Here is a 14358-nt window from a genome sequence, read left to right on the forward strand (position 1 = left end):
AGCTAGAAGGGTCTTCCTAACCCACGTGCTTCTTTTCCCCTGCCCAATACCCTGATTATACTATGTGAAAACATATCTAATTAATTGGTCCCCTCCACCACAAACACTGTCCACTTTATTTTTGGAATTACTTCTCCACAGGTTTAAACAGTGGGTTCAGGTGGTGGAGGAGACACTAGAATTAGCAGTATGAAAGTAAGGAGGGGATCTCTACCTAGTGGTATCAGTGAACTACTAAGGCATTTTATGCAACTTCAACCTGTGAGTCTAGATCTTTCAAAGACTTCAGAGAATAACATGGCCAATACATTAAAACAAAACAAAAACCCTACTAACCTCTTAATTTTATAAACTGAGGTGAATAAATCCATAGATAATCACCTAATCAAAAACATGATTTTTAGAAAAGAGAGAATCACATTAAAGAGAAAGGAAGTGTTTTGATTTTCGTCTAGAAACTGTGCCACATAGTTCAGGTGCCTGAATTTACATTTTGGATGCATTTGTTCTGTTAGGTCTAAGGAGGCTGGTCACCCACCTTCTGTGGAAGAGCAAATGGAATCTGGATGTTTAACTTTCAGAGTCCTTTGAAAATCTCAGCTTAAGATGTCTACCTTAATACACTCATATTTGAAAATGCTGGGATAGGCATACATTCAGAAATACTGAGAATTTCATTATTGTATAATGAACTATTAACAGACAAGCTACAGATCAGAAGCTTTTCACACAGACCTACACATAAAAATGGCAAAAACTTTCTACACTGCCTAGAAGAAATTTAATTTTGCAGTAGAAGTAGCAGAGTAAGACGGAAGCAGGAAGATGATATCTGAAAAGAGTCAGTGGAGTTATACTGATCTGAAGTCAAGATTCAGAATTTTAAAAAGTGTTTATGTTTTCCAAGGGTTAGAACTACTTCTATAGCTCAGACCCAGAGAGGTGTGGTTGAATCTAGAAAAAAACCACACAGTTATGTGCTCTTGGAAAGTAATCAATAAAGCAAGACCATTCGAAACTTGTATCAATAAAACATTGTCTCACACCACATAATCAGATATTTGATATAGGTGTAACGTGGGAAAGTTTTCATCAGCATGCATCTGCAACAGCTTTGCACTACTCATAAGCATCCATATGCATGTGAAAATGAAGGAAATTAAACAAAATAAAAAAGCTTAAAGCAAAACTAAAGAATAGGAACCAATTCTGCTGAAATATGATGAGTTCTGAAACTCTGCATTAATTTTAAACAATTGGCAATTTTGGCTGTCATTAAACAATATCATGAAGTATTGTTCTTAAATTTTAAAAGCTTTTCCCAAGTTCAAAAGTACTTTTAGAAATAAATTCCACTGGGTTTAGTACACTGTGCAGATTGATAGTAGAGTTACTTCTCCTTTCATCTTATTTTAGTCTTGATTAATCTTTCTGTGTCAATGACACTGCTTGGGAAAAAATCACAGAATAAATATCAATGACCTATCAATAAAAGACTTTAGAGAAGAATAAATGACATTTAGGCCTCTTTATTCTAGTTCATTGAGTAAGTTTCTTAACTCATTTCCACATTATTTAGATATGCAGCTGGCATTAAAACAATGGCAGCCTCCATTCATACACACGAGTATGTAAATGCATTTTAAATTTAAAATAAAAAACCTCACTTTCTTAAAGAGAAAGTTCTTTTTTCACACAAGAGAATACATAATGATGTGGTGCTGAGGTTCCTGGAGCAACCACATGAACTAGGACCAGATTCTGATCTCCTTGTTAACACCAATAGCAGGTTAATCTTGGAAGCTGTCAGCATGTCTAATTTACCTAATACTGAATCAGCCCAAGACACCTTCAACGCACAGGAAAACTGATTTTGTTAGGTGCAGCAGAGGAGGACAGAGGGGAGGGAAAAAGGGGCTGGGAAAAAACAATGGCGCCTAAGAGACCTTTGTATGAGAGAGCTAGGAAAGGGGGTACTGTGACTTTGGGGGACCTGAAAAATGCAGACAGGGTTTGTGAGACTCTGGGAGAGGAGAAGGTCTCTTTCCACTTCATACCTGTCTCCCTCAGAAAAAATGCTCCCTTGTAGTACAGATATGTTACCCTCACTCCATATCTTGCCTGTTCTGCAAGAAGCACATCGCTGGCAAACCTGCTTACCTACCTGGATCTCCTGGGTCACTGGGGAGGAGGAGAGGAAGAAGGAAAGGCCTAGAGATTATTCCTGTTCCTAGAGGGGCAGTGCTGGATAAAGACATGGGATGCAGTGAGTCAAGGCAGAGAACTATTAGAAAACAGGAATTTCCTCCCTGTTGTTCCTTTCTTCTACTAATAGCTCCTGTTTTCCATCATCCATGTCATGACCATGCTCTGGGCAACAACAACCACAGCAGAGAGATGTGCTGCACAGGCTGAAAGAGCTCATTCCAGCTCCTCCTCCATAGCTTCACACTCCAAGCAACTGCCCAACTCTGCGCCTACACCAGAGAACGTGAAGACGTGAGTCTCCTCTCTGAACTCAGGAGTCTACAGGACGAGAGAACTCATGTCACCCCAGGGTGACCCAGCCTTTGAGTGGCCCATCACAACACCCTGAGGAATCAAAGCTACCTATAAGGAATCAAACAGCTTTGAGGTTTGTAGACAATTCAGTTCTGGAAAGGGCACAGGAGGTCATTATCATGAAAAAGGAATAAAAGAAAAGAAATGAAAACATGTTGATATGTTTGGTAGAAGAGAAATAAAAGGAAAATTAACTAGAACATAGCATGTTGTAGCACATCTCTAGATCAACAGTCTTGGACTGAAAAGAATGTGATCATATATCTTTACCAACTCCTTGGCGAGCAAAGAAACTATCCCCTGCTTTGGTTCTTATAGTTTAAAAACTAAAACATGTTTAAAGTGTAATTCTTTAATGGAGCAACAGCTGGCACTAAATAGTTTCCTCTAAGGCATGAGGAATAACATCCATTTTTCAACCTTCCTTCCCCAACTATCCTAATAAAACTCTCATCCTCCTAAACATAGCACTTAGATCTAATGTTGAAAGGACTTGTTCAGAAGATCCAGGCTATCCTAGGATCATTAAATAATTAGTGCTAACAGTAATTTAATGAAGGTGACAGAAGATTCACTAGGAGTGACAAAACCCAAGAAAAGTTAGTAAAAAACCAAAGAGATCAAAAATATTTGGAAACATGGACCCAACAGGAAAATCAGAATAGGCATGGGGAAAATGTGAGATAACGCATCTGGGGAAAATAACCCAAACCAAAGATGTCATTGGCACAAGAAACCTGAGGATGCAGTGAGGGTGAAAGGAGAGATCTGAGACAACACAAAGTTTTGTAGTTACACATACCCCTTCTAACATTACTGACCACCTTTTCCCCAAGATGACTAAGCTGTGAATACAGTTATTTTATTAGTCTGCTTTTCACTCCTCCACTTTTCATGCAAACACAAATGTCTTATACTGATTGTTTTAGTAGACACTATTAGAACTCCAGAAAAGGAGTCTGCTCCTATAAATTGCAAGGTGGAGAACAAGGTGAAACATCAAATTAATCAGATCACAACAAATTTGAAAATGTAGTAAAGAAGATCAAGTTAAACCATGATCGAGTTAGGAGAGAATGGGATGTATCTGTAAACATATTTAATGTCATCAAGTCCACTTGCTATTTAATTCTCTTTTACCCAATCTACCTTCCTTATTACTTTATCTTAACTCAGCAATAATCCACAGGGTATCTTATAGTCTTCCCTTTGGCATTCAATAAATATTTTTTTTAAAGTCATCAAATGGCAAAAGGTGGAATGAGACTTTGGGAATCAGAGTTTGCAAACATTTTACAGAGCACAGGATTTTCACTTAAAATTGTAACTCACTAAACATGTTTCTAATGAAGACAGACACCTAAGTTCCTCTCTGTTGTACTGAAACAGTGTAACAGCATAACTATTTGAACAATAACAAGACCTCCACTCGTTGGCATTTCAGTTAGTGTGGACTTTCTCTTCATTTATTCTTCCAAGTTCTGATCCAGATTCTAAGATTTCATCTTTTATAATTGCATTTCTATTTCAGTTTACACAGGTTTGTTGGCAAAACGAAGTAGAATCTCCTCCACCCAAAAAACCTAAAGCAGGAACAGCCTGGGTCCTAGAAATACAATTTCTGAAGATTCTTGGGAGGCCAATAGTTTCTACTACCCACATCATCACTTTGAGTCCTTTAGTATTTCTTCACCAGCTCCTTCACAAGTAGAAAAGGGTATGGATTGTCTCACCTCTACCCCTGCTTTATTGAAGGCTATATCCCTTATTATTACACAGCCTGAAAAACAACCAAGTGTACAACCTGTTTGATTGGGTTACACAAACACAGTCTGTGGTATGACACTTGAGTGTTTATTCATGGTATCTCCAAGGTTTTGTCTGTTTTCATGGTTCTGGTGTGGGTTTGTTGCTTTTCTTTCCCTCTCCCATATAGTTATCAGTTGCTCAACTGCTATTCAACACAATTATCTATTTTACAGTCTAATACCCAATGCTACCTAATATTTTTGCAGATTTCAGATGTACAAACGCAAATCCTCTAAGTCTGTACAGCTGCCAGCTGCAAATATGCAAGCAAGCCTTAGGGAGTCTGCTTTCTCAGACTGCTGTTGCCAAGATATTTACAAATAAATGGACTAAATTAATCTCTCGTGTGACTCTTTTGAAGCAAAAGATTTGGCCCAGTGTGTTTAAAGAAAGTAATTTTACTGAAAATTTTATAGTCAAGAGTCCACAAAGATTACACTGAAGGCATTTATTTCAATATAATTCTCACAATGTACTTCTCAGCTCTTCAAATTTTATGGTTGTTTTCCTCCCTGTTTTGGTTCCGTAACTTCTCTTTCTAAAGAAATTGATAGTAATAAATAACTTAACCCTATCTATTCTTAAAACTGTTAAACCTTCCAAAATATTTCCTTGTCCCTTTCCTTCTTGCTCTGTTAAGTGATCCTGTGCATTCCAATTCTAGTTCCTTCTAGCCTAACCTGATCAGACACAATTTTCCAACATAATATTCAACACTTGTAAAGACTTCATCACCACCGAAACACGATGCCAGTATCTGTCTTACAAATTTATCCTCATCTTTATGAATCTAATGGATAAAATGTGAACAAAACCTGATCTAACCTGCATTTTTGCTGAAGTACCAAGAGCTGACAGAAGATGATACAGTGCATGGTTTTTTGCTTAAGATGTCAGGACAAGAGACACCTCCATTTTGAGCATTATTCTTCAAGAAAGAGCTGGATCAACTAGAAAATGTCCAGAGTGGAACAAGAATAAACAGACATCTAGAAAATTATTTAAGGACAAAGACTGAAAAAGCAGAGGCTAGTTCATTTTTTAAAAAGGGTGGCAGAGAAATATGGTATTATGTTGAATTTTGCTGAAAAGAGGACAGGGGTAATCTCTTTATCGCTGAAAGAAAGAACAACAAAAAAAAAATAAACCTTTAGCAAGGAGATTTAAGTTAGACACTGGGAAAAACTTATTAGCAGTACGGATAGATAAGTATTAGAATAGATTGCCTAGGGAGGAAGTGAAATCTCCACTGCTGGATTTATTTAAGAGCAAATTAGACAAACATCTCTCAATAATGATTTAAGTAGAGTTGATCCTACCGTGCACAAGGGATGGCCCCTCAAGATCCATTCCAGCCTTATTTTTCTGTTTCTACGTTCCTAGTTCCTCAACTTGTGCTGATATGTATCTGGCACTCCTTCACTTGTCATAAACAAAGGATTCTTGCTGATCCCAGAGTTCCTGTCCACAAACTTCTACCACTTCAGAGCTCTTCAACACAGGACCTCACAAATCTATAGATTCTTTCACAGCATTTTGCAAATATTGAGCTAAACCTTAGGATTTTGTGCTGCAAGTGATGAACTTGAAATTCAGTAAAATCTGGTGGATTCATCAAGAATGCTTCAGAGCCAAGAGTTTCCTATCCAGCTTCTCAGTTTGTACTGTAATTAGTACAAAATTGTTGTTTTCCCAGGGAGCACTATGACATTCCACATAGGACAAGCAATAATTTCTGATGCGCTGATGCGCTTGGTTTGCATCACAACTTACAAACTGTGAGTGCTGGGTTATACTGTGAGCATCACCCACATCATAACTGGCTAGCGAGTAGTGAAAAAGCTGAGAAACCAGAGGCAAAATAGGGGAGGTTGTAGTCAAGTCATCAGTGAAGGAATGCTTGTGAGGTCTCCCTTACACTAAAGGCATTGCTAAAGGCTGCATTTTGGAATAGTGATGGAATAAGTGAATACTGGAGTCTGCTGTCTGTTCTCAGGGTTATTTTTTCATTTTATCCAATGATTTTTATCTGAGGAATAGACAAAAGCAGAATAACATTATCACCATGCTACATCATGAAGATCATGATTCAGCTTACTTCTAGGATATTTGCACTCTACATCCTGTTTGAGCTGAACTCAAGTAGCAGGGCTGGAGGCTTGTATGTGGTCTTGATGTTTAAGGAACTGTGCTGCAACATGAAGAAATGGATTTGAATCCTCCCATCAAACCAAGGCAGGCCTACAACTCACCTTCCAGGAACCTGAACACATTTTATTTAAGTCAATGAAGAGAGCAAGACACACTGAATTTTTTCATACAGGTACTTGGCTCATTATTAACAGTAAAAGAGAATCTAATTGCTGCAATTCTGAATTACTGAATATGACCCTGTTTTAGAGATACATTGACATCTATTGTTAGGGGATGTGTACCAAATTCTACCTGTTCTTAGTATGATATTTACAGCTACTAACCGTACTCTCTTTAGTCAGAGTTAGAAATTAGTCTCTGGCAAGAGTCGGTAATTTAAACAGATCATAGGCCATGACATTTGAAACAATGCCTAAGAACAGAACTAAAATCAAATTTAGGGATTTTGTAAATACTAATAAGAAAGTATGTCTCACTTTTCAGTCAGTTCAGGTACAGTTATAAGCCCCATGGGCTCATTGCAAAGCACTGAAAAATTGTTCTCAGGAAACCAACCCCATTTGTTGTTTGCAACAGCCCTGTGGGTGGGTACGCAGAGCTCAGGATGTGTACTTAAGACATCATAGATGCAGCACAGACCTGCATGCAGATATTATTTATGTTACCCTGACATGTTACAAACATCATCACAGAGAATTTTTGTTATATATAACAAAGTATTTATTCTGTAACATTCTGTTCCTGCACTCTGTACAATGGTATATGGGTATTCTCAGCAAAGAATGATCAGCTGTTATCTTATAATCCTTTTCAACATTAATTATTAAAATTAGAGTGCTGACTAGTAAGATATAGGTGATGATTAATGACACATTGGAACTCAAAACTCTATCAGTTATAGTCATTGAGAAAAACATAGCTATGAGCTGCATTGGGCTGGAGAATGCTCATGAAAACTCTAAATATCAATGCATATCTTCAGATATAGAATAATTTATACAGTAAATTAACACAGGGAGAGGAAAACTTACTTCTTCTTCTTCCAGTCCAGTTAGATCCCAGGAGTAATTCAATCTCATCTGCAAACGTTTCCATTGTTCAAGGAACATAGTAGCTTTAAAAAAAAAAAAAAAAAAAAATTTACATTTATAAATCCAATGCACTATGGGGAATATTTGTGTTACTTATAAGCCCCAACTGATATTTGAATCCCGTTATGCTAGGTCTTTTACAAGTAAGCACTAACAGCCCCAGGCCCAATTTTAATGAAAGAACACAAGCAAAGCATAAAAACAATAATTACTGCGTCTTTACAAATAAAATACAGAAAGATACAACATGGATTGCCCAAAGGCACCAGTAAATTCTTGTCAGAGATTGGAACTGAACCCATACCAGCTGATACTCACCCCAAGAACATTATCTCTCTTAATTTACTATGCGTTATTCTATAAATCATGAGTACAAAGCATATAATGAAACAAAATCTATGTCTAAATATTAATCTGTAACACTGCAACTGACCAAACAGATTTTGCTGTTTCAGTGTTTCTAATCAGTTGGAAACACGTGGAGAAGGTAGGTGTAGCCTGCTACTGAAATAAATCATCGATGCCTATATGTAAACTAAGACCATCAGTAATAAGTAGAATATAATGTTCTTTTGAAATATATTATAGTGGTACAGTTGAACATTTTTGTCCTGCATAGACACAGTGATTTTGTTCTAAAGGACTGGCCAGTAGTTCAGCCTCCTGCTTTTCCTTTTTAATTAATATGAAGAAACACATGTTGTATTGTTGTCTCTTATTTAAGTCTCCTGTCCTTCCTCTCATAATTGCTGTTTCCTCTAAATAACCCTTTGCCTAGCTGCTCATGATTTATGGACTTACGAATTTATTAGAAATAGCACTTCTTACACTTGATTGTGGACACCTATTTTCAGATGACTATATCAATACTAAACCAGTATATACCAACTAAAACCACACACTATACTAGTAAAAGCTATACCTATAAACAACTGTGAGCACTGTTTTCCATTTTCTTATGCTTCACTTCACCTTTTCAGTTGGTGAAAAGGGGGTTGTAAAAACACTGTTAGATCACAGCAGTATTTACATCACTTTGAACATCTTGTAGATAGCTCCACAAGACACACAACAGTGGAGAATTAGATCCAGCATCCTTTGACTGTATCTGCACTTGGTGTAAGCTGTAAGATAACACTGGGAAAAGTTAGACTACTATTAAAATTAACTCTTACAAGACAGAATCTATTCCAACAGTTAGCTGCAAATATTTTCTGCACAGGTATCCTCCCATAATGCAAGAAATAAATATCAATCAAACACAGGACTGGCTTTACACTGAAAGTAAATCCAGACACTAAGCAATTAATTTGCTATCTCTGGTCCTTCCTTACAGAGGAGAGGACATATAAAAGCTATATTTAACATGTTTTGAAAACTCAAGGGTTTTCAGATATCCTAAATGCAAAAACATTTGGTTATTTTATAGGGTGCTAGTACTCATTCCATTTTTTCCTGCTATTCAAATAGTCAGTTCCACATTTAGCTCTGTAAGAATTTATTTGGCTAGACACAGTAGCTGTTCTGAAATCAGCAATTTTGCACCGACTTACACTAGCAGAAGAACAGTCCCACTGTATTCAACTGCCCTTCTAATAAACACATCTGACAGCTGAAATTCAGTATCCCAGAACACCAGTGACATTAAGCACAATTAGCCAGGCATTACTCCGTATGTTATGAGTATGGTCATTTGCAAACAGCATTGCTGGAAACACAAAGATATTTTATGAGACATCAAGATCATCTAGGAAAATAATGATTCCTTTCAAGATATTAACCTTAGTAAGTCATCTGCCCTTTACAGAATGGGAGAAGGCAAGCAGGATGAAAACTTCTTGTGCCCAACACCATCATGAAATGAAGCCAGCTCAAATTACCATACTTAGCTCCTTTAAGTATACAATTGTAAGTCATAAGACATGCCAGTTTCCACATGACTATACCATATCCTACGAAAAAGCATTCAGGCAACATTTACTCAAGATACTGTGAGGCAAGCTGATTAGGTGTGTGAATGAGATCTGTCATTCAGCAGAATGAGCTCTAGATATAACCAGTTCAGTCTCCTAGTAGTAAGGCAGCAAAATTTGGTGTAATCTAATACTTAATAGGCAAGCTGGTCAGAGTTAGTAAAGGATACTTTATTTCACTTTGCTGTTCTTTGTATATGACGGCTGTATTTTCTTGTACTGACAAGCTCAGTTATCATGGTCCCAAGAACAGACTTTTCCAATCTGTGAGAAAAATTTTTTGGAGGGGGGCTACAGCTCAGAAAGAATTTTGTTATTCTTACATGCCTTTTTTTAAAAGCAATGCATATGGAACTTTTTGTTCCTTTCTGTTCCTTTACAGATTCTACTAATTTATCTTAGTGCAAGGATATATCAACTTTTTGCTTTGCACGTTGCATTGCTGATACTAAAATAGAATTGTTTTGAATGAGGCTGCATGGAAAAGATCATTTGCATGGACACAAGTACACAACACAGATTCTCTGTCAGGAAAATACTATTTACCTCTGAAAGGGTAAATGAATTGTCATTCATACACATGCTGTCCAAACAGCTACGCTGAAACTTGGACAAGACACTGCACTGCACACTTCATGGCAGCAGGTAAACTGTGACACCTTATCTGCCAGCCTACTCTGTAATTGGCAGCAATCTGAAGTAGGAAAGTAAGTCATTGTGAGAGTCTACAAATTCATCACCTTTTGTCATTTCTCTCAGTCATGGTGCTTACATATTCTCTAACTTCTGCTGAAGGGTTTCCAGGAACTGATAAACAAAAACTTCTTACTTCCTTGACCTGTTCTGTCTGCAAGTTCCTTAAAAACCCTATGCTATCCATATCCAACACCAAGCTACTAATCAGTCATTTCTAAAACAAGCTGTAAAATTTTAATAGGGTTGCAAAGTATAACACACTGATTGCTGAGGGATGGTTATAATGCAATAATATATTTGCTCAATTTCATATTAAGATGAAAATTTCATTGTGTGAACAATGAATAGGGAAATAAAAAATCATTTTACAGTAGCAATAACACCTTAAACTTTCACAATAGGCAAGATCTAGAGTGAATGAGGGCATAATGCCAGCAAGCACAGTACACACACTTTTCAGGGCAGAGGTGAGGCCAGAAACAATAACACTACAATGCATTCATTAAGTGTTTATGACATGTTATGATATCCTCAGTGAGACGGGGCATATTTGCCGTTAAAGAAAACCAAGATTGTTTAAATAGAATACTTTAGAACATATTACAATTAAAACAATAATAGTCTCATTGTTCTTGGAATCCCATAAAGTTTTGATAAAACTATGCTACAAAGTTGTCCCACATAGAAGTGCATTCTGTGCTTAAATTAAACTCTTTCAGGTGCCTACACCATACCAATCCCCAAATACATTCTGGCCCCAAATGCAGAAGGTGTTAAAGGGACTTGCTATGTTGATAGAAAATGAAGAAAAATGAAGAAAAACATGGCAAAGATTGGAAGTGCCATTAAACAAGGCAGTAGAGGGAGAAAAGACACATTTTTCTTCCTTGATCAACCCAACTCCTCTCCATTTATTCCAAAGCTTGCTGTTGACAGCGGAAAGCCTTGTAATACTGCTTTCTCCAGTCTCAGCACAAACAGCTCCTCACTGGCCTTCTGAGCTGGCCTTGCCAGGTTCTTAAAGACACAGATATCACATTCAGTCTAATAGCACTTTATTATATGTAAGGCTACTCCATGTTCTAATACTGTGCATCGCAGCTTTCACTTCTGTCAGGGGTCCAAAGATCAAGCGACACTGTTAACATGCAAAGCAATACTCACCCCAAACAGCCATAAAGATGGAGAAAAAGACTGTGCCAGGGTTGTCAAATAAGTGGCTAGCTCGAGCGGTAGCACAAGCAGAACTGAGGTTCCAGTAATCACAGAACTTGTCACACAGGGGGCACATGGTGAAGGCATTGCGTTGGTCGCACATTTCTTTACTGTGGATGACAAGTGCACAAATTCTTAGATATGTGGCTTGCACTTGCAGAAAACAGAAGCTGTGTGTTCCTTCAAGGCACATTGCCATGGGCTGGAATATTAAAATACTTATAGGCACCTTACCAACAGCAAAACCCAACAACCAATCTAATCACTACACTATATTAGTGAATTAGTGAAGACTGCATCACTGAAGGCTGAGGTTAAAAGAAAATAAAACATAGTCAAAGTGAAATTTGTCATCTCTACAGTCAGTTATATGATTTGATACATATCAGATTTAAATTCATGAAAAAGAATTCTGAAGTGGCCATAAAGGAAATTCTGTGCCCTTGACAAAACACACATTTTTAACACGGTGGCACAAAAATTCATGCCAAATGCCATGCTGCTTTGTGTATCAGGGCTGGCCATGTAAGTCTGCATAAAAGCTAGACCCAGCACCCAGGCACGTTGGCTGGTCTGTGTCACAGACAGAATAACTCTGCAACACCATTTGCAAGATATATTAAGTTTTGGTACAAACTGACATACGTGTACTGAATTTAAAAGACTTACACCAGCCAAGAGTCTCATTCTTAGCAAGGTTGTTATATTTCACAACATTTTCTTTGAGATTCACCTCTACCCTGCATTTTATGTGTGAGGTATTTATAAAAGCAATGGTTGTTTTCCCAGCCTAGGGCTTTAACACCAATTTTCATCTGGACCACCACCTGCTATAAGGTTTTGGCTAAGTTCTTCAAGTGTGAGCAGTTATTTTAGGCACCCGTTCTAGTATGTTGTAAGGGTGTTCAGATATTGTGTGCACAGTGGTTTCAGGAAACCAGATACCGTTACATTTCAGGGTTCTCAAGTTTTCATGCTGAATATGGATGTGGTATTCTTGGTCTCCATAGCTCCTTGTTTTTCTAGTACAGAGTGCTAATTTAATTTTCAAAAATTAAAAAAAAAAAAAAAAAAAAGGAGGAAAAAAGCCCCCTTCCCCCAGCAGTAAATCTTATAAAAACTAGAAAGCTTCCACTTCTGTCTCATATATTCAGATGTTAAGTTGTATTTCCTTTTCCTCAGTTTACTGCATTTGTTCTGCTGTCCTCTGGAAAATGTGAGGTAAGAGACTTTCTTACAGATTTTAAAATCTTTACTTTAAAATTGGTATTTTCATTCTTAGTCTCATTTGCTATGTATTTACTCAGTTTCTAAAAATCTTTAAAAAATCATTATCACTATCTCTTCAACAAGCCTAACCCTACTTGACACTGCTGAGTATGCTTTCAGGTTTTTTTTCATAATGTTTGTATGTGAAAGACCTTCCTACCTGCACAGTCTTACTCAGAAGAACTGAGTAGTGCAAAGCTCAACTGTTCTGTCCGGGATTGTGAGCTAAGGAAAGACTTACAACATTGCTTCATAGATAGCTGGCATATTGTGATTATGATTGTTCCTGTACTGACCATCATTAAATAGCATTTTTTCTATGACTTCAAATGAAAACAGAACTATTCAAACTGTAGTATCAATATGTTTAATATTACATAATTTGAAAAGCATACAGCTGTTTCCAGCTATCATATCATTATAGTAATGCTCTCTTCTATTTCAAAAGGCAGTAGAGGGTGCTGCAGATACATCTTAGTCATAAATCTCACCTAAGTTTAAATGTTAGCACAGGCTTTCCTACAGACAAGCACAGCCCATCAAGATTCATTCAGATCAAGCTGAGAAAACAAACCCTGACTCAAACCTGTTGTTATTCATCATTTACCTATCAGTAATAATGTCCTACTGCAGTGATCCACTTGAAAAGTTGCCAATTCATTTGAGAGAATGCAGAAACTGCCATGAGTGTGACCAGCAGTACTAGTAATCCAGTGTCCTCTCTCCACCAGAAGTCAGACACAGACAACACAGAGGAAATGTCCTTTATTTTTAATGAGAAGCAGACATTAACATCACTGTGTCAATTTGGCAGTTTTTGTTTAGTATAACACCCTCAGGACACACAGTACAAAAGTCAAAATTTTTTTGTAACTGTCAAGAAGGAGAATACTGTGGATACCAAATATGCTAAATCTGCTAACTATGTTCATTTTACTTGTGCAAATAGCCTGATTTTATTAAGAAGAACAAAGTAATCCAAGAGTAATGAACAGTGTATTTGCCTTAATATCAGTGAGTTCTGCACAATGTCTTTCTGGGTGAGTGTGAAGATGTGTGCATTCATAAAAAACAAATGGATGCCATAAAAAAGAATTTACAGTAATGCAGTAGACTCACTGAACATTTCTGTTTCAGGAGCTGCAATACTGAACAGTCAAATAAATGTGTGTCATTCAAATGCCTTATCTACTCAATGCATGTGCATTTCTAATGCTCACAGAGTTGTTAATGATACAACATTGCTCTTCAGATATGTTAAAAAGCAATTATTCTCACTAAGGATTACAAACAAAAATCACAGTCTTATAATTTTCAAGTAACAAATTATTGATCGCAGAGAAACTTACCTAGGAATGTCACTCTCAATGGTTATGCATCCATAAAGAAATACAATAATCCCAACTACTGAAGAAGGAATGAGGAATTCTGTGTATAAACCCAGCCATGCAAAATAAAGTCCTATCTTTTCTCCAAAATACTTTCTGAAAAAGACGGGAGGGAAAAAAAAACCATGATGTGTCAAGGTTATAACTTTCAAATGTGTTTTACAGCTTCTTAACAGTTGCTAGAAGTTAAAATAGTTATTG

At 37.0% G+C, this 14358-nt stretch overlaps 1 protein-coding gene across 2 annotated transcripts in view; it reads right to left on the bottom strand.

The window, feature by feature from the left end:
- ANO2 (anoctamin 2) overlaps positions 1-14358 on the bottom strand; it is a 203059-nt gene that overhangs the window by 104522 nt on the left and 84179 nt on the right. For both annotated transcript variants that reach the window (XM_074872043.1, XM_074872042.1), the window contains exons 11-13: positions 14119-14253; positions 11450-11610; positions 7557-7639 (exon numbers count right to left, since the gene is read on the bottom strand). In XM_074872043.1, coding sequence (XP_074728144.1) covers positions 7557-7639; positions 11450-11610; positions 14119-14253 — 379 coding nt within the window. The remainder of the gene's footprint in view (positions 1-7556; positions 7640-11449; positions 11611-14118; positions 14254-14358) is intronic.

The sequence above is a fragment of the Strix uralensis genome, chromosome 5 (assembly GCF_047716275.1).
Source record: "Strix uralensis isolate ZFMK-TIS-50842 chromosome 5, bStrUra1, whole genome shotgun sequence".
NCBI classification, from domain to species: Eukaryota; Metazoa; Chordata; class Aves; order Strigiformes; family Strigidae; genus Strix; species Strix uralensis.